The 26,836-nt window shown below is 41.6% G+C and overlaps 1 protein-coding gene across 1 annotated transcript; it reads left to right on the top strand.

Annotated features, from left to right (window-relative positions):
- The first annotated feature begins 22,154 nt into the window (after positions 1 to 22,154).
- Positions 22,155 to 26,494, top strand: LOC107816982 (uncharacterized). The gene is made up of 3 exons (XM_016642739.2): positions 22,155 to 22,400; positions 22,953 to 23,050; positions 25,703 to 26,494. Exons 1-3 carry the CDS (start codon positions 22,260 to 22,262, stop codon positions 26,262 to 26,264), a joined length of 801 nt encoding a protein of 266 aa, XP_016498225.1. The 5' UTR covers positions 22,155 to 22,259; the 3' UTR covers positions 26,265 to 26,494.
- The last annotated feature ends 342 nt before the right edge of the window (positions 26,495 to 26,836 follow it).

The raw sequence follows: 26,836 nt of genomic DNA, 5'->3' as shown, positions 1-26,836 counted from the left end.
TTAATTAACTAATCTTCGATTAAAAGTTATTAATTACCCAATTATCCACATAAGTAAGAAATCTCAAATTACTTAAAACTCAAATTACTTAAAATACTATCATTAAAATATTAATAACTTATGGTACCATATAAAATTAATACATACACTATTATTTCATTAAAATATCCATGTAAAAATACATATATCTTCTCAACTTCTAATTTTCCTAATCTCATATAAATAGTACAAATTTTCGTACGCTTAATTCTTAAAATGGTAAAAAATATAACCTTCTTTTCTTGTGAAAAAATAATTTCTATCTTTACAATAAAAAAAATTTCATAAACTTTCTTATATTATGTGTATAATTTAAAGCATATTCAGAAGTTGTAATATTAATAACTATATAAAATTATGTTTTCAAATTTTTTTCTACAATAAATGTTCCACTCAAAATAAATACCATATCAAAATGTATCTAACGGTATCAAGGTTGTTAAACTTACGGGATGTAACAGAAGCAACAATCAACCATGTGAAGTTCACCATCACGCACAAATTGAAGCGGTCGATCACCAGTGAACGGTATGATGAACTCCAAGACAGTATCATCTTCGATAATTCAGATACCCACAGTTTGACCTTTCCTCATTTCGACGCTCTTCTCATTACTTTACGAATTTCAGATACCGATGAAAAAAGAATCATGGTAGACGATGGGAGCGACGCGTGTATTATCCACCCCAGAGTTCTCACGCAAATGAGACTCAAGGATGAGATAGTACTACGCTGCATAACACTAACAGGTTTTAACAATGCAGTTGAACGAACCTCCGGGGAGATAGCACTGCCCGTTCTGGCCGGAGGCGTCACCCTGGAAACAACATTCTGTGTCATTAACCAAGACACGGCTTACAATACCATCATAGGGCAACCCTGGATACACGCCATGAGGGCCATCCCGTCCAGTTTATATCAGGTCATCAAGTTCCCTACCCCACGGGGAATATTCAGCATCCACAGTGAACAGCGCACAGCTCAAGAATGCTATCGCATCGCCCAAGATTGCACATACACTCAACAGTTAAGAGAGGAAGGCTCAGGAGCATAGCAGTTACCGAAGTCGGGGCCCAAGCCCGACTAGCAAATAGATGTCGTCAGAGACCTCGACGTCGTAGAAGCCACAGGGTCAATAGTGGAAGACCTCGGCCCCGTCCAACTGGACGAAAGTGACCATAACAAAAAAGCCTACATCGGCCACAAACTCACAAAACTAGGTAAATTCCATAAATTGTTAATTGATAACGCCGATCTATTTGCTTTCTCCCATGCAGATATGCCAAGTATCCCTAAAGATATTGCAACACACAAGCTGAACATTGATCCACTTTACCTGTCGGTACGACAAGTCAGAAGAAAGTTCAATGCCACAATCAACATGGCCGTCCACGAAGAGGTAGAAAAATTGCTCGCAAACGGTTCCATTCGAGAGTCAAAGTACCACCAATGGGTCGCTAACGTGGACATGGTAAAAATGAAAAACGGGAAATGGTGCATGTGCGTAGACTTCACGAACCTAAACAAAGCCTGCCCGAAAGATTCCTTCATGTTTCCTCACATCGATCAGCTCATCGATGCAACAGCGGGGCACGACTTATTAAGTTTCTTGGATGCCTACTCAGGCTATAACTAAATCCTAATGGAGGAGGAAGACCAATAAAAAATCATATTCATCACCCATCAAGGAGTGTACTGTTATAGAGTCATGCCGTTCGGATTGAAAAATGCAAGAGCGACTTATCAGAGGCTGGTCACCAAGATGTTCAAAGAGCAACTCGGAAAAACGCTGGAAGTCTATATAGATGACATTTTAGTTAAGTCAAAAAGAAAAGAGGACCACATCTACCACTTGAGGGAAGCCTTCGACATACTTAAATGATACGTCATGAAGCTAAATGCCGAAAAGTGTGCTTTTGGCGTGACGTCGGGGAAGTTCCTCAGTTTATTGGTGTCACAGAGAGGCATTGAGATCAAACCCGACCAGATCAAGGCTATAGAGGGAATACCTAAAATTTTGACCAGCAAGAAACAAGTGCAGAAGTTGATCGGTCGTATAGCCGCCCTGTCAAGGTTCATCTCATGAACCTCTGATAGATGCCACAAATTTTTCAACGTGCTCAAAAAGGACAACGGAATCCACTGGAACTCCAAATGCGTCAATGCCCTAAGAGAGCTAAAGGCATACCTGTCCTCGCCCCCATTACTCGCCAATGCAGAACCAGGCGAACGCCTCTTAATCTACCTAGCCGTGTCCGACGTCGCAGTAAGCACAGTCTTGCTCTGTGAAAATAAAGATACACAATCTCTAATCTATTACATTAGCAAAACCCTGGTCGACACCAAAACAAGGTATCCCCACCTCGAAAAACTAGCTCTGGCATTAGTCATAGCTTTACGAAAGCTGAGACCCTATTTTCAATGCCACCCCATCTCGGTGGTCACGACCTTCCCTCCAAGGATCATCTTACATAAACTCAAGTTGTCAGGTAGATTGGCCAAATGGACCATCGAATTAAGCGAGCATGATATAACATATCAGCCGCGAACAGCGATAAAATCGCAAGTACTCACCGACTTCGTCGCCAACTTTAGCGCCAAAATACTACCTGAATTTGAGCAGGAAGCTACCTGTACCTCCCCCAAGACACCCGACCTATGGGTCCTGTACACCGATGGCGCCTCTAACGCGTCAAAGCTAGACTAGGACTCGTGCTCGAGGTCCCAACAGGCAAAGCCATTCGCCAGTCCATACGGTGTACCGACATGATTAACAATGAGGCCAAGTATGAGGCCATAATTGCAGGACTGAAACTAGCTCTCAAGTATGGAGCACGAAGAGTCTTCCTCCGATGCGACTCATAACTTCTCATCAACCAAGTCACAGGGACTTTCCAAATCAAAGAACATAGGCTACAAAAATATCAAGTAGAAATTCATAAGCTACTACCCAAGTTCGACGAGTGCCAACTCGACCAGATACCTCGAGCACAAAACATCAAAGCAGATGGCCTCGCCGAATTAGCAGCAGCCACCAAGAACATAAGCGGGAAAGAAAACGTGGTCACCCTCCTCTGTTCGTCAATAGACCAAATTGAGGTACGCACTATAAACCTGACTTAGGACTGGCGCAACCGTATAATGTCATACTTACAGGACAGAGTACTCCCAATCGACAAAAAAGAAGCCAAGAAGCTTCGAATGCAGGCGGCCAGATACAGCATCATCAACCACGACTTGTACAAAAGAATGTTTGGCAGTCCCTTGGTGAAATGCTTAGGACCAAACCAAGATAGACGTGTCCTCGAAGAAGTACATGAAGGCCACTGTGGAGCCAATACCGGTAATCGAGCCCTCGTTAGATGCCTCATACGGGCAGGCTATTACTGGCCCACCATGAAAAAAGAAGTCGTTGACTTTGTCAGAAATTGCAAGCAATGCCAAAAATACGCTCCAATAATCCACCAAGTGGGCGAGCACCTCCACTCAGTCACATCGCCTTGGTGTTCATCAAATGGGGGATGGACATCGTCGAACCCCTTCCGGCAGGACGAGTTAATGTACGATTTCTTTTGGCTTTCACTGAATATTTTTCCAAATGGGTAGAAGCAGGTGCGTTCGCCCAAATACGCGAACAGGAAATCATCACATTCATATGGAGGAACATCATATGCTGCTTCGGCATCCCCAAAGAAATCAGCTGTGACAACGGACCCCAATTCACCAGAAAAAATATCACTGAATTCTTCGAGAAGTGGCACATCAAGCGAATACTCTCCATGCCATATCATCCCGCAGGCAATAGTCAGGCACAATCCTCAAACAAAACAATACTGGGCATCATGAAGAAGAAGCTTGAGAATGCCAAGTGATTGTGGTCAGAACTGCTACCGGAAGTGCTATGGGCATACCGCACCACACCAAAAACAAGCACGGGAGAAATGTCATATTCACTAGTCTATGGGACTGATGCAGTAATACCAGTTGAAGTCGGGGAACCAAGCTTGAGATATCCAATAAGAGCGGATCAAGTAACAATGAAAGCATAAAGCAAGACCTCGACGAAACAGATGAGCGGAGAGACATGGCCTACGTAAGAATGATAGTTCAAAAACAGCAAGCAGCACGGTACTATAATAAAAAAACCAGTTAGACCACTCAAGGTAGGGGACTATGTACTCAAAGCCAAAACGCAAGTGAGCAAAGACCCTTGAGAGGGCAAATTGGGAACCAATTGGGACGGACCATACAAAATCACGGCAACAGCAATAAAGGGTTATTCTGACTAGAAACTATGGAGGGAAACTACTACCAAACAATTGGAACGTCGCCTACCTCAAATACTTCAACTTCTGAAGACGGACGTCCCCCGAGTCATACTCTTTTTCCCTCACCCGAGTTTTTCCCAATTGGGTTTTCTCGGGGTGGATTTTAATGAGGCGACGATGAGGGTGTCTCGGAGCTTAGTTATTAAGTTCATCACCCCGCCTATTGACTACTCTTCCAGGTCGAATGATGAAGGGACTAGATAGACTGAGACTCCTCGAATGTATGTACGGACCGATAAGAAATATGTAATAGTCTCCAATGAATAAACAACAGCATATGACATTCTTGCACAACACCAAGTTTACACAATCACGCCAACGCAAAGGAAATATACATTCGATCTCACTCGAATTATTTTCTAAGTCTACATTCGACCTCGCTCGAATTAATAGACATTCGACCTTGCTCGAGTCAATAAACATTCGATCTTACTCGAATTATTTTCTAAGTCTACATTCGACCTTGCTCGAATTAACAAACATTCGACCTCCTTTGAATCAATATACATTCGATCTCGCTCGAATTATTTTATAAGTCAACATTCGACCTCGTTCGAACCAATATACATTCAATCTCACTCGAATTAGTTTTTAAGTCTACATTCTACCTCGCTCAAATTAACAGACATTCAACCTCGTTCGAATCAATATACATTCGATCTCACTCGAATTATTTTCTAAGTCTATATTCGACCTTGTTCAAATCAATATACATTTGATCTCACTTGAATTATTTTCTAAGTCTACGTTCGACCTCGCTCAAATCAATCTATATCTGACCTTGGTCAAAATAACTTACATTCGATCGACCGAAAGTCAAGGACTTTTTCACAAAAAACGTACAAAAAAGAAGGGAAAAAGGAGCTGAAATACACAACAAAAGACAACTGTTCTATTTAAATCATTCCATTCCAATACATTTTATAAAGGACGTGAAAGATGCCCCCACAAAAAGAGAAAAGCAAAACACAAAAAAAAACAACAACAACACCAACTACAAAGACTTCATGCTGCATCATTCCCCTCATCACCAGCATACTCATCATCGTAACAAGGGTCGGAGGCAATCCCGTCCAAGGAATCTCCATCATCGTCCCCGCTGGGCGTGCTAGGATCATAACCATAGGCTTCACGAGCTATATGTTCTTTGACATGAACATCTTCAAGCTCCGCCTCGGAAATCATCCTAGCCGCCTTCAGAGACCTATATAGGTCAAGTTGGGCCTCAGTATGAACCCACATTTCATACAACTCATGTGACACACCAGGGTCGACAGAAGTATGAGACATAGACGGCAGGGCCTGCTATAGCGCCTTCCTAACTCTTAGGGCAACAACTTGCTCATTCAGCTCGGACAACTCTACCTCCAAACCCTCAATCCGCTCCTCAAACCTCGCCTCCTTAAGCACCGAAGTTTCTGCCTCAGTAGCCCGCTCAGACCTTAAAACATGAAGGGCACTCTCTAAGGCCATCGCCTCTGCCACAGCGGCCATTCTGGCCTTCTCAGCCCAACCAACTATTCAACACTAGTACTTAACTCATCCCTCAGGTTGATGGCCCTTGTTTCGCTCTGCTCAAGCTCGACCTTTAAAGGCACCATCTGTGCCTGAAAGTCAGTATTCTCGGCTATCACCCCCTTGCTCACCTCGAGCTCATCCTCTTTAGCCTTCAGCGCCCCCTCAAGCACGTTGCATCTACCGATGGCCCTTATAGGCTCCTTGTCTTTCTCCCTCAGCTCTTTATCTGTCTACTTAAGCACATCACGGAATCTAGGCTAAGTAGGTCTAATAGCATTCGGTGCTTAGAACGGTACTCTCTGCACTTGGATACCATCTTCTTAAAGAGAGCCGTCCTCTGCCGATCGCGCTCGATCTCCGTGATAAGGTTCTGACATGCAAAAGAAGACAAGTCAGCGGAAGTAAGTTACACATACGAAATAAACTAACCTAACATAAAAGAAGTAAACTTAATCGCAGGACCATGCCGGATATACCCAATGACAGATCTGTACCCTTCAACGTCTACAGCATCATGTTCTCAGAATCCGCGCATAGAGGGGCGAAGGCCAGCACTGCCTGTTTCGAGTTGGCCAAAAGATCATAATCCACGGGGATGACTATGTGCTGATCAGGCCCCTCTATCCTTATCTCCACTCGGGTGAACCTCTCCCGAAAAGTCTGTACCTCCTCAGGGTCGACATCAAAGCCCGACCCATCGTCTTCTACAAGGACGATTTTATCCCTTCCATCTGCTGACGATGAGTTGACCTCGGCTATCCGTGCAGGATCCCTCTATCGTCGGCCCCTTCGGCTCCTGACGACCTTTCCTCCATAACAATGGCCGGCGTGGAAATAGCCTTAATGCCTGGTAAGGACGCTGCCTCCATATCCAAAATGATGGGCCTTTCCGACTTGGCATTAGCAGAACCAAGCCTCCCAGTCCCTACCTTCTACCTTTTTCTCGACATTTCCTCCTCTTCGTCATGAGATGATTCGTCAATTAAGTGCAGGACGTGGTGATCGGAGGTTTCAGTCGACGTAATGGTTACTTGTGGGATAGACCACCCAATGGCGGGGTTAGAGTTTGACTCTCTTGTACGGACTCAGCTAGTACGAATTGCATTCCAGCCGAAGCGACTGCCTGGCGGAATGCGGGTATTTGAGCCTTTGCCTTCTTGGAAGCTCGTCGACCTAACGCAAAAGAAATCATGTTTAACAAGGAACGATGACAAGATAGTGATAAACAATAATGAAAGCAAAATGGTCGTGGAAATAGGAATCAAACTTACTAGTCGAAGGCTTGAGGCTGTACCGCTTGTTGAAGAGCATCCAGTCGCGAATCCTCCCAGTGTGTTAATGCGAGTCACCCAGTCCTCGATATCAGGAACCAAAGGAGGTGGATGCTTACTAGCTAAAAATAAAAAGACATAAGCACGTCAAAAATAAAAAAGGAGAGACATACAAAATATATGACGAGCGGTAAAAGGCCCTTACGATTGAAGTTCCACTACTCAGGGAACCCAGTTAGGTCTGCAACTATGTTTTCGGTCCTGACAAAGAAATAATTGCACCAGAACCGGTGATTCGCCTTATCATCAATCCCCGACACCAATCCCTTAGTCCCATGGTGGCGGAGATGAATCAGTATGCCCCTGTAGAAACTGGGCGAGAAAAGATGCAATAAATGATGAATGGAGACTCCGCAACCGGCTAACTCCGCGTAATTCGCCAACATCAAAAAGCTTTATATAGGTAAGGGGAGAGTTGTGCCAGGCAGATGCCATAAAAGCGGCAGAATTCCTCAGTAAGAGGAGGAAGAGGAAGAGAGTAACCCACCAAAAATGGGTATTGGTAGAAAGAGCAATACCTATGTTGTTAAACTTGTATTGAGTCGTTCCCCATAGGAACAATATCGACGTGAGCAGAAATGCGGAATTTGGACCGCATGTCAGATATTTGCTTTGCCCCCATGGACGATAGCACCTACTCAGGAGCAGGGGTAGGTTTTTTCTGAAAGCTGTTTCGGAATGACGAGTTTCGAGGAACTATCTCCTCCACGGTGGGAAAAAATTTTTCTTCCACAATCGTGAGTTTGCCAATACCGGAAGGCATAGCTACCAATAAAAGGGTGGCATCAGAAACTATATCAGAAGTATGAGGGGAGTTTGTCATTTCTGCAAGAGACATGTATCCGGTGGAATCGGAAGAAGGGTATCAACAGGAAAATGTTTGAGCTGAAAAGCAGAAGTGAATCGGAATCAAGGGTTAGAGAAGAAGCGGAAGAACAAGAGAAGTGCCAAAAGAGTATGAAGTTTGAAAAGCTTCATTTTTGAATCTCATTTCCCCCTATTTATAAGGTATTGTGGAGCCCAGATCGATGCAAGAAACTATCATTGACACTAAGATCGAAGCAACAGAGGCACTGGAATGACGCATTGCATTGGGAAGATGCACAATGATGATGTGCATGGTCATGACATCATCCTATGTTAGCCATGCCAACCATAACCTTTGACCTGATCTGCCATCTACGTGACCTCGACCAATTCAGCTCATTCACCACAGCAGTCTATCTTGTGATTAAATAACAGGCAAAATCCGCTCATCAAGGAATCCCAAGAGGACAACCTCAATAAGCGAAGGGACTAACTGTATAGGTCAAAATTAGGTTTAGTTTAGATAATGATGACGGATAAGATGAGGCCGAGGTCGAAACCAAGCATAGTTAAGTGGCGAGGAGTCGCTCATGGGAGAGACCAGTGCCGAGGTCGAGTAGAGAGCAAGCTGCTACAAATGTTAGATTATTCTTAGGGTTATGAATAGGAATATTCTATTGAATATTCCCCCATATTGTACTTTTTCGGGTTTTTTTTAGGTATATCCCTTATAAATAGGAAAGGAGAGGAAGCAAAAAAAGGGATTCGGAACTTTTATAACAAAAAATACCTTATAAGTTTGTCTTGTCTCTATTGACCGATTCAAACGCACTACATTCTTCTTTGGTTCACAAGATCCAAGATCACACAGTTAGCTTCCATTGTCTACTGTCACACGTTACCTTAAAAGAAGGAATCATCCACCTCACCCAACATTTGGGTTATATATTCCTTCTTCCTACATTCAATGCCATTTATTGCACGTTTACATTCTCTTATTTTCTCCTAGTCATTGAGCATTAAATTGAAATCTATTGACTTGAATACGGTCTCGTATCACCTAGGTTGTTTGATTTCGGATCTAGAATTTATTACTTTTAACTTGGATTCACTCCTTGTTTATTCATCAAATTGGTTTGACAAAGAGGGGCTTAATACCTTTTTGGTCAAACATTTATATTTCATACTTACCTTTTTAGTCCGTTTAAAAATAAATATCAATTTTTATATTTAGTAACTCTTTTAATTTCGATATCCCATGTAGTAGTTTAAGATCATTCAATGCACATTTGGTACCATTATATACATCTTTAGTTTAAAACTATAAAATTCAAATGTCTTTCTTATTTACTTAAATTTCATGTCATGTCAAAATAATACACATAAAATGTAACCGGGAGAGTAATTTTTTTATCGCTTTTGCGAATTGAGGGGTAATTTCAGAAAACTGCGACTCCAATCTCAAGTTTTGCTTTATTGCACCACGTCATTAAATCATTTTTTTTTTGTATGTAGAAAAAAGGTCAGCACATCTTTTTGTAATTAAAAAATTAACTCAAATTTACCTAATTATCATGAGTAGAAAATATTTCCATTGTTTTCTCACAGTGATTTTATATAATTCATAGGTAAAGTTGAATAATATTTTTCATGATAAATAAGTAATTTAATTGTTTTTCAACATTCCCGATACTAAGGTAAAATTGAATGTTTTTAATATAAAAAATTGTATATGTCAAAATCTGACCACCACGACCAGATTGCCCGACACCCTGCCTCACTAGCTGGGCAGTGAAAGTCAATAGAGCCCACTACATTTCTCATCTATGACATCCGACGAATCGAAAAGAGTGACACCTAAAATCACGACCAAGACACATTAGTGGCAAGAAAGTGTCGAGTCAAGCAAAGGGTAAAGGGGCCTCGACTATATATAGCCAAGAAAAGATCTCAATTTGAAGGGGCTTCTCCATTCTCTCGAAAAAAGAAGACAAAAAGCTCCCTTCTTGTATTCTAGAAAAAGAGGAAATGACCTCGAAGAGAATATGTAAATCTACTTCCTCATCGATTGATGAGAAAGGCAATGTTGAATCTTAATAAAATCAATCATATCTCTTTCATCCCCTATGCAATCATTATTGTTAACTTATCGATCCGGAATTAATTATGTTTGACTAAGATTTACCCCTTCATCTTTTATTGATTTGCTCAAAAAGGTTTTAATATCTTCTGAGTCAAACAATTTGGCACCGTCTGTGGGGATTTCTTAGTGAAAATTTCCTAGTTTCTCCCAGATCGAAACCAAGAAATACAATCACTCACTAAAAAGAGCGCAGAGGAAAAACCCAACCCACGCAAGATACAGGAACAGCATAGAGGGAGAAGAAGGTCCAAGCGTCACCGGACTCGGAAATCTTCGCCCATCAACCATCGATATATTAAACAAGGCAAATGGTGTTACCAGCCTGTTTTCCCCCACTAGACCACCGGACGGCAGCGAAGAAAATCTCATTCTCACCTCCCACTCTTTGTCCATGCAAGGACATAATACCCGTATGGACGAACGTACACAGGAACATCTCGATTAAAGGACCAAAATTGCTTCATCACAGCTGAAATACCTCCTGCCGGCAACATCTCCGAGCTGGACGACAGGAGTCAGACAAGAAAACTATAATGCGTACGCAACGCGAACCCAAGAGAAACATCAACACCTCATGTTCACCAGCGTTGCACCATCTGGTGCAAGCAATACCAAACAAACTGGGACTCCCATGGAAGATGTCCAACTCTCCAGAAACCGGGACTGACGACGGGCTGTTATGTCGATAAGTTCAAAATAACACCCTTTAAGGCTAAGGGCCTTCGCCAAAAGAAAAGAAGAGTTTGACCTCGATTGAACGACGACGGGCTATTATTTTGATAAGTTCGAAATAACACACTTTAAGGCTAAGGCCTTCGCCAAAAGAAAAGAAGATTTCGACCTCGATCGAACGACGACGGGCGATTATTTTGATAAGTTCGAAATAACACCCTTTAAGGCCAAGGGCCTTCGCCAAAAGAAAAAAAAGAGTTCGACTTCGTTCGAACGACGACAGGTTGTTATTTCGATACGTTTGAAATAACACCCTTTAAGGCCAAAGGCTTCGCCAAAAGAAGAGAAGAGTTCGACCTTATTCGAACGACGATGGGCTATTATTTTGATAAGTTCGAAATAACACCATTTAAGGCCAAGGGCCTTTGCCAAAAGAAAAGAAGAGTTCAACCTTGATCGAACGACGACGGGCTGTTATTTTGATAAGTTCGAAATAACACCCTTTAAGGCCAAGGCCTTCGCCAAAAGAAAAGAAGAGTTTGACCTCGTTCGAACGACGACATGTTGTTATTTCGATACATTCGAAATAACACCCTTTAAGGCCAAGGCCTTAGCCAAAAGAAAAGAAGAGTTCGACCTCGTTCGAACGATGACAGGATATTATTTCGACAAGTTCAAAATAACACCCTTTAACGCCAAGGGCCTTCGCCAAAGAAAAAAAGAGTTCAACCTCGATCGAACGACGACGGGCTATTATGTTGATAAGTTCAAAACAACACCCTTTAAGTACAAGGCCTTCGCCAAAAGAAAAGAAAAGTTCGACCTCATTCGAACGACGACAGGCTGTTATTTCGGTACATTCGAAATATCACCCTTTAAGGCCAAGGCCTTCGCCAAAATAAAAGAAGAGTTCGACCTCGTTCGAATGACGATAGGCTGTTATTTCGATACGTTCGAAATAACACCCTTTAAGGCCAAGGCCTTCGCCAAAAGCAAAGAAGAATTTGACCTCGATCGAACGACAATGGGCAATTATTTCGATACGTTCGAAATAACACCCTTTAAGGCCAAGGCCTTCGCCAAAAGAAAAGGAGAGTTCCACCTTGATCAAACGACGACAGGCTGTTATTTTGATACGTTTGAAATAACACCCTTAAAGGCCAAGACCTTCGCCAAAAGAAGAGAAGAGTTCGACCTCGTTCGAACGACGATGGGCTATTATTTCGATAAGTTCAAAATAACACCCTTTAACACCAAGGGCCTTCGCCAAAAGAAAAGAAGAGTTCGACCTCGATTGAATGACAATGGGTTGTTATTTCGATAATTTCGAAATAACACCCTTTAAGGCCAAGGACTATGCCAAAAGAAAAGAAGAGTTCGACCTCGTTCAAACGATGACAGGCTGTTATTTCAATACGTTCGAAATAACACCCTTTAAGGCCAAGGCCTTCCCCAAAAAAAACAAGAGTTCGACCTTATTCGAATGACTACGGGTTGTTATTTCGATAAGTTCGAAATAACACCCTTTAAGGCCAAGGGCCTTCGCCAAAAGAAAAGAAGAGTTCAACCTCGTTCAAACGATGACATGCTGTTATTTCGATACATTCGAAATAACACCCTTTAAGGCCAAGGCCTTCGCCAAAAGAAGAGAAGAGTTCTACCTCGTTCGAACGATGACCGGCTGCTATTTCGATAAGTTCAAAATAATACCCTTTAAGGCAAGGGCCTTTGCCAAAGAAAAGAAGAGTTCGACCTCGATCGAACAACGACGGGCTATTATTTCGATAAGTTCGAAATAACACCCTTTAAGGCCAAGGTCTTCGCCAAAAGAAAAGAAGAGTTAGACCTCATTCGAACGACGATAGGTTGTTATTTCGATACGTTCGAAATAACACCCTTTAAGGCCAAGGCCTTCGCCAAAAGAGAAGAAGAGTTCGACCTTGTTCGAACGACGTCAGGATGTTATTTTGAAACGTTCGAAATAACACCTTTTAAGGCCAAGGCCTTCGCCAAAAGAAAAGAAGAGTTCGACCTCGATCGAACGATGACGGGCTATTATTGCGATACGTTCGAAATAACACCCTTTAAGGCCAAGGGCTTCGCCAAAAGAAAAGAAGAGTTCAACCTTATTCAAACGACGACATGCTGTTATTTCGATACGTTCGAAATAATACCCTTTAAGGCCAAGGCCCTCACCAAAAGAAAAGAAGAGTTTGACCTCAATCGAACGATGACGGGCTGTTATTTCGATACGTTCAAAATAATACCCTTTAAGGACAAGGACCTTCACCAAACGAAAAGAAGAGTTCGACCTCGTTCGAACGATGTTAGGCTGTTATTTTGATACGTTCGAAATAACACCCTTTAAGGCCAAGGCCCTCGCCAAAAGAAAAGAAGAGTTCGACCTCGATCGAACGACGGCGGGCTATTATTTTGATAAGTTCGAAATAACACTTTAAGGCCAAGGACCTTAGCCAAAGAAAACAAGAGTTCGAACTCGATCGAACGACGACGGGCTATTATTTCGATAAGTTCGAAATAACACCCTTTAAGGCCAAGGCCTTTGCCAAAAGAAAAGATTAGTTCGAGCTCGTTCGAACGACGACATGCTGTTATTTCGATACGTTCGAAACAACACTCTTTAGGGCCAAGGCCTTCGCCAAAAGAAGAGAAGAGTTCAACCTCGTTCAAACGATGATGGGCTATTATTTTGATAAGTTCGAAATAACACCCTTTAAGGCCAAGGGCCTTCGCTAAAGAAAAAAAGAGTTCGCCCTCGATCGAACGACGACGGGATGTTATTTCGATAAGTTCGAAATAACACCTTTAAGGCCAAGGCCTTTGCCAAATGAAAAGAACAGTTCGACCTCATTCGAACGACGACAGGCTGTTATTTCGATACGTTCAAAATAACACCATTTAAGGCCAAGGCCTTCGCTAAAAGCAAAGAAGAGTTCGACCTCGATCGAACGACAAAGGGCTGTTATTTCGATACGTTTGAAATAACACCCTTTAAGGCCAAGGCCTTCGCCAAAAGAAAAGAAGAGTTCGACCTCGATTGAACGACAATGGGCTGTTATTTCGATAAGTTCGAAATAACACCCTTTAAGGCCAAGGCCTTTGCCAAAAGAAAATAAGAGTTCGACCTCGTTCAAACGATGATAGGCTGTTATTTCGATACGTTCGAAATAACACCCTTTAAGGCCATGGCCTTCGCCAAAAGAAGACAAGAGTTCGACCTTGTTCGAACGACGACAGGTTGTTATTTTGATAAGTTTGAAATAACACCCTTTAAGGCCAAGGGCCTTAGCCAAAAGAAAAAAAGAGTTCAACCTCGTTCAAACGACGACATGCTGTTATTTTGATACATTCGAAATAACACCCTTTAAGGCCAAGGCCTTCGCCAAAAGAAGACAAGAGTTCGACCTTGTTCGAACGACGACGGGTTGTTATTTTGATAAGTTCGAAATAACACCCTTTAAGGCTAAAGGCCTTCACCAAAAGAAAAGAAGAGTTCGACCTCGATCGAACGATGACGGGCTATTATTTCGATAAGTTCGAAATAACAACCTTTAAGGCCAAGGCCTTTGCCAAAAGAAAATAAGAGTTCGACCTCGATTGAACGACAATGGGCTGTTATTTCGATAAGTTCGAAATAACACCCTTTAAGGTCAAGGCCTTTGCCAAAAGAAAATAAGAGTTCGACCTCGTTCAAATGATGACAGGCTGTTATTTCGATACGTTCGAAATAACACCCTTTAAGGCCATGGCCTTCGCCAAAAGAAGACAAGAGTTCGACCTTGTTCGAACAACGACGGGTTGTTATTTTGATAAGTTCGAAATAACACCCTTTAAGGCCAAGGACCTTAGCCAAAATAAAAAAAGAGTTCAACCTCGTTCAAACGACGACATGCTGTTATTTTGATACGTTCGAAATAACACCGTTTAAGGCCAAGGCCTTCGCCAAAAGAAGATAAGAGTTCGACCTTGTTCGAACGACGACGGGTTGTTATTTTGATAAGTTCGAAATAACACCCTTTAAGGCTAAAGGCCTTCGCCAAAAGAAAAGAAGAGTTCGACCTCGATCGAACGACGACAGGCTATTATTTCGATAAGTTCGAAATAACACCCTTTAAGGCCAAGGACCTTCACCAAAAGAAAAAAATAATTCGACCTTGATCGAACAACGACAGGTCATTATATTGATACGTTCGAAATAACACCCTTTAAGGCCAAGGCCTTCACCAAAAGAAAAGAAGAGTTCGACCTTGTTTGAATGATGACAGGCTGTTATTTTGAAACGTTCGAAATAACACCTTTTAAGGCCAAGGCCTTCGCCAAAAGAAAAGAATAGTTCGACCTCGATCGAACGATGACGGACTTTTATTTCGATACATTCGAAATAACACCCTTTAAGACCAAGGGCTTCGCCAAAATAAAAGAAGAGTTCGACCTCATTCGAATGACGACAGGCTGTTATTTCGATACGTTCGAAATAACACCCTTTAAGGCCAAGGCCCTCGCCAAAAGAAAAGAAGAGTTTGACCTCAATCGAACGACGAGGGGCTGTTATTTTGATACGTTCGAAATAATGCCATTTAAGGCCAAGGACCTTCACCAAAAGAAAAGAAGAGTTCGACCTCGTTCGAACGACGTTAGGCTGTTATTTTGAAACGTTTGAAATAACACCCTTTAAGGTCAAGGCCCTCGCCAAAAGAAAAGAAGTGTTCGACCTCGATCGAACGACGACGGGCTATTATTTTGATAAGTTCAAAATAACATCCTTTAAGGCCAAGGGCCTTCGCCAAAGAAAAAAAGAGTTCGACCTCGATCGAATGACGACGGGCTGTTATTTCGATACATTCGAAATAGCACCCTTTAAGGCCAAGGCCTTCGCCAAAAGAAAAGAAGTGTTCGACCTCGATCGAACGTTGATAGGCTGTTATTTTGATACATTTGAAATAACACCCTTTAAGGCCAAGTCCCTCGCCAAAAGAAAAGAAGAGTTCGACCTCGATCGAATGACGACGGGCGATTATTTTGATATGTTCGAAATAACACCCTTTAAGGCCAAGGCCTTCTCCAAAATAAAAAGAAGAGTTCGACCTCGTTCAAATGATGATAGGCTGTTATTTCGATACGTTCGAAATAACACTCTTTAAGGCTAAGGCCCTCGCCAAAAGAAAAGAGGTTCAACCTCAATCGAATGACGACAGGATGTTATTTTCTATATGTTCGAAATAACACCCTTTAAGGCCAAGGCCCTCGCCAAAAGAAAAGAAGAGTTTGACCTCGATCGAACGACGACGGGCTTTTATTTCGATACGTTCGAAATAACACCCTTTAAGGCCAAGACCTTTGCCAAAAAAAAGGGAGCATTCAACCTTGATCGAATGACGACGGGCTATTATTTCGATAAGTTCGAAATAACACCCTTATAAAGCCAAAGGCCTTTGTCAAAAGAATAGAGGAGTTTGACCTCGATCGAACGACGACGGGCTATTATTTTGATAAGTTCGAAATAACACCCTTTAAGGCCAAGGGCCTTCGCCAAAAAATGGAAGTGTTCGACCTCGATCGAATGGCGACGGACCGTCATCTCGATAAGTTCGAAACAACTCCCTTTTAGGTCAAAAACCACTAGAAGAAAAGAAAAATCGGGACTCGTCAGACGAGCACCTATCTTGCACCAAAGCTATGAACAGTTGAAATAAAAGTGAAGCACAAGGAAAATAGCGAAGACGAGAAATTTCATTTACACAAAGTCATAGTGCGGGCTATCACCGCTTACATATGGCCCAAACGAACTAAAGAAAAAAATGAACGAACGACGGTCGTCAAACAAATAAAAATAAAAACAAACAAGGACAACATTCTTCATTCGGCATCATCACCGCCGTCACCAGCACTATCACCATCATTACCATCATCACCGCCTCCAAGAGGCTCTCCATTACCATCATCTGCATCCCCATTAACTTCGGGCGTTGCCGCATCATACCCATAATTGATGCGAGCCTCCCATGTTTTCGCCCGCGCTTCTTCATAAGCAGCCTCAGTCATGGTGCCCACCTCCCACAAACTCTTGTATATATCCCGTTGGGCTTCAGCATAAACCCAGAGCTCATGCATTTGGCGGGGATTAGCAGTGGAAGATGACTAAACCTGAGCCATTAATCGCTTATTTTCTGCCTCCAGAGCCGCGACCCGATCCCCCAGAACCGATGCCTCCTGATCAATCACGCTGATGTGCTCCTCGAGCCTCACCTCCCTGAGGGTAGCTGTCGCTCTCTCTGACTCTTACTCGGATTGGGGTACGCGGATGGTGTTCTCCACAGTCGTCGCTCCCGCCAAAGCCTCAGACCAGGCGCTCTTAATGCTCTCCAATCCAGCGACTTTGCTCTCCATCGCAGTCAATTTTCTCATCCACTCCACGCTCATCGCCTCGACATTGACCAAGTTCTGGTCCATCTCCGACTGCATCAACCTTAACCTACCCTGTAGATGTTCACACTTCGCTGCGATCCCCTTACCCAACTCGAGCTCCCCGTCCTTAATTTGAAGTTGCTCCTCGAGTTCGCTCTTGCTGCGGATGGTCTGCATCAACTCCTGATCCCTTTTCTCCAACTACTCACCGAGAGTCCGATTACGGGGATCCGTCCTCAGCCGCTCATGCATCTCGCGACACCTATCACGGTAACGACGATATTTCTACAGCATCCTCAAGAAAATCCTTGCCCAAATGTTGGCCCTGCGAATGCGTTCCACTTCTACCATATATGTCTGGAAAACGTAAAGACGAGGGTAAGACTAGTACTTTCGAGAAATGCGAAAGCATAAAGCGAAAACAAAATGTAACTTACCCTTAAGCCCATGACAACCACCTCGTCCATCAACTTAGCATTGGGAACAGACCGAAGGGACTCATTCTCAGCTTTGGAGCACAACAGGTTGAACTGCGGTACCAGATCCTCCCCTTCCGCCAAGAGATTAACACCAAAAGGGATTTGAAGAGTACGGGTCGAGCTCCCCGCATTAACCACCGAATGAGTAAGACCCTCCTCAAACATCCTAACATCGTTAGGGTCCAGATCGAACTCAGATTCATAGTCGTCAGCCACCACACCTTTCCCCCTTTCTGTTGTTGAAGAGGAAGCACGACCTGTTGTAGAAGATGAGGGCACGTCTGAAATCACGATGGCAGCCCCAGAAGTCTGATTATCCACCGCGACAGGTTGTTGATCATCAACATCGGCAAGGATTTTTGATTGATCCAAGACGGTGGCAGGAGATTCCGATTGCTGATCTCGGTCACCAATAATTCCAGCGATTTTCTCCGCCCCTACAGGGGGAGCCGCAATAACACCCTCTCTAGAGCCCGTCGGGGGAGAGTCATCCAAATGAATTATTGTTGGGGGTGTCGTCTCAAACTCTACTCTCCGTCTCTTCGACGACCCCTCTTCCTCTCTAATAGACGATGACTCATCCGTTGGGCGAATGCCAATGGCCGGAACCTCGTCCTGAGAAACGGCCCTCACTAGAGTAACCAAGGCCGCAGACTCAACTGAAGCAGCCCTCGATGAAGGTCGAACAATGGGTACTGCGATAGGGTGAGCAAATGCGACCGGCTGGCGAAAAGCTAACAGAGGAGCCCCCGCTCTCCGCACTCTCCCTGGCAACGACAAACGACACATAAGAGGTTGAACAAAAAAAAAGGGGGGGGAGAAGAGAAAGACCAGTAAGCAAAGGCACCATCTCAGTCCGCACATAAAAGTAATTCTCATAGATACGACGGTTGGTCCTGTCGTCCATCTTCACCACCAGACTGCTCGATCCACAAAGACGCATGTGAATCATCGAACCGCGAATAAGTTGAGGAGCAAAGATGCTGAGCATATGGCCCAAAGTGGCCTCACGACCGGCGAGTTCCGCATACTTGAGCAGCATAAGGAATAACTTGTACAGATATGGCGAATGTTGTGTGAGGCACACTTCGTAGAAGCGGAAAAATTCCACTCCCAACATGGGAAGAGGAAGTGTATACCCTACAAAGAAGGGGTAGGCATAGAACGCACAGTACCCGGGACGGTCGAAGTGAACTATGTCGTTCCCCTCCACCGGCTGCATATCGACGTAATTGGGGATTCCCCGCCTTTATTTCAACTCTACAATCCCCCTTTCCCTCACGACGGAGGGGACAGGTTCCGGTTCCGCCCCACCACTAATACTGAAGTTGGTCGCCTCTTTCCCGGGGCGAGGCAAGATCTCAACCACTGAGGGAACCTCCTCATCCTCCGCCGCATCCATCCCTCCAGCAACCTGAGCAGGACTTTCCGGTACCGGATTAGCGGCAGGGAGATTGTCGCAAGAAGATCACCAGCCATTTTCAGTAGAAAGCGCGCCAAAGAAGTAGTAAAAAGAAGAGATGAAAGATTTCAGTGAACAAGAGGGTAAGCAGAAATTCAAGGTATCAAAAAAAAGATATATCTGCAAACTCTCCCAAGCGAAAGATGAAGTGAGTCAATCGAATGACAAGTTTCCTCTATTTATAAAAGACATAAATCCCCCGAGCACAAAATTCAAGAGTCGCCATTCAAATCTGATAAGGCACCAAAACGTTTCAGTCTCCCAGAAACGTGTGTCATAATGATGGTAATCACGAACTAACGCTTCAATACCAAACGACGTTTCGATTCCGAAACTGCCGCAGCGGTCCATGAAGATCGAAAGAACGCCGCCACTCCGCTAAAAATCCATAAAATATGGTTAAGGAACGGAAGGTTGTAGGCCAGATTTCTCTCGACTTCGTAACGAACATGATCCGTCTACCGAGTCCGACATAGGACGACCCCGACAGACGGAAAGCCTAACTGTATTGGTCAAAATCTAACCACCACGACCAGATTGCCCGACACCCCGCCTCACTAACTGGGCCGTGAAAGTCAATAGAGCTCACTCCATTTCTCCTATATGACATCCGACGAATCGAAAAGAGTGACGCCTAAAATCACGACCAAGACACATTAGTGGCAAGAAAGTGTCGAGTCAAACAAAGGGTAAAGGTTCCTCGACTATATATAGCCAAGAAAAGCTCTCAATTTAAGGGGGCTTCTCCATTCTCTCGAAAAAGGAAGACAATAAGCTCCCTTCTTTTATTCTAGAAAAAGAGGAAATGACCTCGAAGAGAATATGTAAATCTACTTCCTCATCGATTGATGAGAAGGGCAATGTCGATTCTTAATAAGATCAATCATATCTCTTTCATCCCATATGTAATTATTATTGTTAACTTTCCGATCCGGAATTAATTATGCTTGACTAAGATTTACCCATTCATCTTTGATTGATTTGTTCAGAAAGGTTTTAATAACTTCTGAGTCAAACAAAAATAATTTAATAACTTTAGTGTAATAAAAAAAGTTGAGTGAATATTCATTAAATTTATTTTGCAATTTGAGGAAAAAAGTAAAAGAAAAAGGTAAGACAAAAGTCACAAAACTAACCAGAAGAAACTGAAATCACATAGGTTCGAGAAATGAAATTTATTCTGCAATTTAGGCATAGGCTTGTCTTTTGCCGGAAAAGGTATAGAAGAATTAATACAGCCATTCATAAAATCGCTTAAACTAAATATTACCAATAAATATATAATATATATAATTTATAAATAATATGTGTATAATTATATATAATTAGTTTATAAGTTATAACTAAGAAAAGTAAACAATGCGACAGATAGCGTAAAAATCCCAAATGTTTAAGAATGAAAGTTGCAAGCATTAATCTAAGGGTGAAATTAAAAAATAGCCAGATTTACAACTGACAATTGAAAGATAGCTACGGTTTTAAAAGTAATCAAAATTTAGTCACTTTTCATGTAAAGATAAAATCTGAATAAAAATACTGTTAAAAACGAAAATATTCCAGCATAATATGCTGGAGTTTGAATTTTTTTTACATATGAGCTTTCAACATAATATGCTATAATTTTATAATGTGCTGGAGTTCCATCATAATATGTTAGAAGTTTATATGTAGGTTCTACATAATCCTGCATATTATGCTGGAACTTTTGAATCTCGGAGTTCCAACATAATATGCTGGAAGTTTGTACGCATGAGCTCCATAATCCCACATATTATGCTAGAATTTTCTGTATTTTAGCAAAATAATGACTATTTTTTTAATGACTTTGCAAACGCTGACTATTTTTTAATTAGCGACCAAAAAAATGACTCGTGCTATTTTGACTTAATCTAAAGGCCCAGGCCATAAATGAATGGGCTTACATTTAGAGATAAGTGGACAATGACAAGGGCATTTGTATTTATACCCACTTTTTGGGTTACATTTTAACTTGTGTCTGCTTTGTAATAAAAATTACAAGCATACCCACTTTTTCGCGGTACTTCAACATACATGGCTGAAGTAGCAAAGGCAATCACGCAAAACTTCAGCATTCTAGTAGCCGGGCCTGAAGTAGACCGAGTGTGCTGAACTTAAGCATTTTGGTGCTGAAGTTTTGTTCTCTATTTGCTGAACTTAAGCATTCTAGTGCTGAAGTTTTGTTCTCTATTTGCTGAACTTAAGCATTTAGTGCTGAAGTTTTTTTATCATGAATAAGCTTTTTCAAAAACTTCAGCAGAAGATGCCGAAGTTATTTAGTTCATTTGTAAAAACTTCAACACTGTATAAGGTGAAGTTGAATCCATAAGACCACGTTTACTTTATCAATTCTCAACAACTTTTTACATCTCTAACGAAAACATAAAAGGAAGAACAAATCTATTTTCATTATTGTCGTTTATTTTCCTCATTTCAATTGAGTTCATTACAAAATATTATCTTCAATGCCTGCTAGATTAATCAGTAATTAATCACCTTTTTTTCTATTGTTCTGGGCTTGTGGAAGACTAGGGGTTTCATGATTTTCTTTTTTTGTCTGTTGTCACCTTTGTCTTGTCGCTTGGATTCTTTATACCTTTCATAAAATGTGAAATTTCCGTGAGGTGATAATATTGGTCCCTTGATTTTTGTACCCAATTAGTATTAAGCTTAGCCATAGAAAAAGAAAAAGAAAACGAAGGAGGAGAAGAGGAGGAGAAAGGGGATGAAGTTGTTTAAAAATTGGGTACAAGTTAAAAAAAATTTAAAAAATGGGTATAGGTTAAATTGGGGCGACCAAATAGGACGGCCGTCCAATTTTTACACAATGACCTGGCATCATTTCAACCAGTATCGAAATTTTTTTTCATTTAATATTCACCTTTTTGTATAATTAAAGCCATTTTTAAGCAAAAAAGATAACTAGAGCCGTTAACTTTTGGTTTTGTTGGGTGCTTGATCGGTTTTCTACCTTTTTAGTCTGACATTGGACTCCAGAAACAGGGGGAAGAAGGATTGATTTTCCTCTTTGGGATTATGGGCTCGGAGACGGGTTCATCGCCGTCGTCAGCTCCAGCGACGGCAGCAACAGCATCCCCAAGTGGTAAGAGAAATAGAGACCCAGAAGACGAGGTTTATCTCGACAATCTCCACTCTCACAAACGATATCTTAGTGAGGTGTTTCCCCTTCTCAAAATTCTACTTTTATTTTAGAAATGTGTATGTGGACTTCAAATTAGAAGCTCGCCGATTTTGTTAATCATATTCTCTCTGTCTTAATTTACGTAATACTCTTTTATTTGGGACGTTTCGACATGTTTGAGCATTTCATTTCTATATAACTTTCATGAACTCAAATTTATAAATAATTCAGTTCCGGTGTGATATTTTCTTTATCAAATTACGACCGTTAATATTTGTTTCCACGAATCTAATTCGGTGTGTTAAAGAGGACGAATAGAGTAAAAACTGTAGTGTTTGTTTGGATAAAGAGTAGTTTAGGATTGAAATGCAACCGATTGAATATTCCAAAAGATTGTGGTTTCTTAACAAGGTTATTATAGTTACAAGTGTCTAGTAAATGTTTATTTTCAGATTCTTATGTTGATTGTAATTTTTGAAGATGGATATGCGGCTAGTACTTGAAACGCATGATCTTTGCCGTGTGAGTACTGGCTTTGTGTGCTAGTTGCTTTTGCTATTTATGACGTAACTTGAGGAATTCTGCAGATAATGGCGTCAAGTTTAAATGGACTGACAGTGGGAGACTCCTTACCAGATAATATAGTGGATTCTCCCTCAAGATCCGAAAACATGCTTTATATCAGGTGATGAACTTTCTACTATTTTGCAAGACGGAAAATTACACAGATTTTAAGCAATTTCTGTTTCTCATTTTATGTAGAGAATTACTTTCTTATTCCAACTTTAATCCAACTTCAGTGACTGTTGAAAGTCTGAAATGACACTCTGACCTTAAGCTTATGCTCCAAGTACAAATCCTTTATTAAGTTATATGTTCATGATAGTCCATTGGCATGTGATTGCGTTTAACGTGACGAATTCTTCATCGGTACCTTGCATTAGTTTATAGACTTTACTGCTAAAATATTTAGTTCCTTTTGGATATTTTACTGTTTCCACAGTAATGCATTTTTATGCTTAAAAACTTTCTTCTCTTATATAAAAAAGGGAGAAAGAAAAGAGGGGATGAATTTCAATTACAGATGGGAGATTGCTTTTTTGGAAAATGGCCTTTACTTTTAGGTTCTTTACTCTCTCTATCTCTAATTATTTTAGGTTTGTCTTACTCTAAATCTTTGGAAGGTGTGGTGCATGTGGGGATTCTAATGGAAATCTCTCTCATTCCGTCCTTTCTAGTGAGGTCATTACTGTATCAACCTTGAATGTAAAAGCTGTATGAGTCCATTAAAGACCAAGTGTAATAACATTTTCTTCTTACAGTAAGCTGAGTCTTGAGAGAACTGTTTATTATCCAGAGAGATTTATTGATACCTCTACCTGAATGTTGGTGCTCGGGACATAATATTTATATGTAGGCTATTACAACCTATGTTGAACTTTGTTTCTGAGAGGTAGTGGAGTTAAATGGAGAGAGAGCAAGAATGAGAGCAGACAGAGAAGTTGCTTTTCTTCTTCCATGTACATCAATTGTTCCACTGCAGCCTATGCTTTTGTTGATGCTGGTCTCTATTAGGTTTCTGTAGGACCTTTAACATCTATTACTGTTAAATTCAAAAGTTACTAGAAGGATAAATCGAACTACTGGCTTCTCTTGGTCCGTGACCCTGCTCCACATAAAACAAAATGAAGCAAGAAGTAACTATACTATATCTGATTAGCAAGGATCTGGGACTTCAACATCCAATAACTTTCATGACTTGCACGGTCTATGTAGCTGTCCTTTCCATTTCCAGTTTTCACTTGAAACTTACCTGCCTTATTGTTATAATATCAGAGAATATGGCGGTGCCTTTTCTAATATGTTACCCTGTGTGAGTGGGCAGCATTAAACAAACAAGGTAAGATGCAGAGTAGCCACCTGAACTTTTTTAATACTTGCTCAAACGTTTTTACACATATTTCCCTTGTATAAAAATTGCCATAAGCATGATGCGTACTCCACTGTTTGAGTTTCGCTATTTCGTCTTCTATTTAATCCATTAAATTGACCTCTTAAATTTCATAGTCATAATACTATGCTATAGGAGTTGGTCCTATGTAGGAAGTACCAAAAAAAAACACCTAAGATCTGCAAACTGAGGAAACACAATATTATGGCAGTTTATATGGATCTAGTTGCAAGTGAATATACAGTGGTACGGGATTCTGCCGTGTTGATTCTGTGTCTGCATATTTGACACATAAATTAGTATAATTTATAATCAAAGCAACCTCAAAACTGGTAGAGTTAGATGCTCAAAAGATAACGGCTTTTCCACTCATCAGTAATGGAGTGATGAATGATAGGAAACTAGAGTTGGTAGATGCGGTTTGTCATCTGGCAGCTGTCTCCTGTCTTTTTCTGAAGAGGGTTCTAGTTTTCGGCTGATTCTATGATGATCCTAGTTCGATTCATCTACTATGACTCTATGAACCTTGTAGTGACTGTACGAGCTATTCTGCTGCGAAAAGTAAAGTGTTGAGAGCTTTACTTTCACTGACATTACGAACATTTCAAAAGATTACTAGATGAAACTAACAGTGACCCCTCTGGTGTCTCCTGTCATGGCAATTGGAGTTTAGAGCAAAAAATGGCTGGCAAGGAAATACAAACCGTATGGTCGTTTTTTGAGCGTAACAGAGGGGTCAACGCTGTATGGTTTTATAGTTCCAAAAATTCTAAAAAGGGGTGACTTGCCTTCGATTTTGTTGTAAGAAAACCTGATGTGCCGTGCAATGTCAGGACTCTGTAGTCTGCTGTTAAATAAAACAGCACCATCATTTTTTCATTTTGGTCCAGTTTAGTGTTTGAAGACTAAAATTCCCTAATCCCTTCCAGAACCACACACGATGAGGAAGACACAGACACTAATGTGTAGATGGACCAATCTATCACAATACATGCTTTTGGATATGGTTATTTTTTAGGAGCATTTATTTTCATTTTATCTCTCCCCGAATCACTTGTAGAGATAGACTACCTGTCCCGAGTTTTGGATGTCCTAATTATTTGCAACCCGACAACTTATGTGCAGACGCGGATACATGATTTGAACTCTAGAGGTTCAACTTTTAAAGTTTTTAGCTTTGAACCCAATTATATTTTTTAAAGTTATGGGCAATTTTAATGAATTTTTACACATAAATCCATGCTCCATGCCAAAAGTACTGCCCCTGCTTATATGCATCTGAATATGAGATATAGTTGACAGATGAAGATGAAGATGCTATATTTGCTATCTCCCTTTTTATTTGTTATGAAGTTTTATTTGACTTTATATTATTGGTTTTTTCAGGGAGGAGATGTCCTTTCAGTATTCTCCAATGTCAGAAGATTCAGATGACTCACGATGCTATGAACCTTTGACAATTACCAGCTCCCCCCAATCTGAGAGCACGCCAACTAGTCCAGTCTCACCCTACCGATATCACAGACCTTTGAATGGGTTCTCATCAGGCCCTCCCTCCACGTCATACCCGTCACATTCCTGCAACTTCCCTCCTGCCACATCCTCACAGCCTCGTCAACGAGGCTCTGATTCTGAAGGTCGTTTTCCATCATCACCCAGTGACATATGCCACTCTGCTGACTTAAGGAGAGCTGCACTTTTGCGATCTGTGCAAATGAGGACTCAACCTCTCGGACCATCATCATTTGAGGTGCAACTTAGTCCAGGGCTGGAGCCTAGTCATATGGAGACCGAGGACCGGCCTTGTTCCTACATGAAGTCTTTAGTTGATGAGAGGGAATATAAGATTGACCAATGCTCCTCAATGAGTGTATCAGCACCCGAAAATGGGGAAAGACCTTGTAGAATTTTGAATATGGGGCCGAAAGGAGATGAATCTGTAGATTAAACACAATCCCTATCCCTGACCTTAATGACTTCAATTACTGCACTTGTGCACAACTAAAAACTTCAGTGAACGGCTTGTGCACTTTAGGCTCAAAGATGACAACTTTCCGAAAATGGGCCTGTTCTATAACTCTTGTAAAAATAGCACGGTATAGCGAGTTTCGGACTGGTCATTCAAAAATAGCCGGCGTTTACCAAGTCAATGAAAAATAGCCACTATTTTGCTGCGCAGAGACCGGTCCAGCAAAATATACTGGAATTCGGTGCACCTGTGTATGAACTCTAGCATATTATGCTGGACCGGTATACTTGTTGGAACTCCAGTATATTATACTGGAGTTCTAGTGTACTTATGATGGAACTCCATCATATTATGCTGGAGTTCCAGCATACTTATCTTGGAACTCCAGTATAATATGCTGGAGTTCAAGTATACTTATGCTGGAACTCCAGCATAATATACTGGCGTATTTTCCGGGTTTTGAACAGTGTTTTCGCTCAGATTTATCTTTACATGAAAAGTGGCTAAATTTCGATTACTTTTGAAACTGAGCTATTTTTGAATGACCAGTT

The sequence above is a fragment of the Nicotiana tabacum genome, chromosome 22 (genome assembly GCF_000715075.1).
Source record: "Nicotiana tabacum cultivar K326 chromosome 22, ASM71507v2, whole genome shotgun sequence".
In the NCBI taxonomy this organism is placed as follows: Eukaryota; Viridiplantae; Streptophyta; class Magnoliopsida; order Solanales; family Solanaceae; genus Nicotiana; species Nicotiana tabacum.
This window is presented reverse-complemented; position numbering and strand designations above follow the sequence as displayed.

What these genes read in the sequence shown, in the direction of transcription:
- LOC107816982 (XM_016642739.2), top strand. Translation starts at nt 22,260, where the DNA reads ATGGGCTCGGAGACGGGTTCATCGCCGTCGTCAGCTCCAGCGACGGCA. An exon ending in ACAAACGATATCTTAGTGAG is followed by an intron (nt 22,401 to 22,952) that starts GTGTTTCCCCTT and finishes GGAATTCTGCAG; the next exon opens with ATAATGGCGTCAAGTTTAAA. An exon ending in GAAAACATGCTTTATATCAG is followed by an intron (nt 23,051 to 25,702) that starts GTGATGAACTTT and finishes TGGTTTTTTCAG; the next exon opens with GGAGGAGATGTCCTTTCAGT.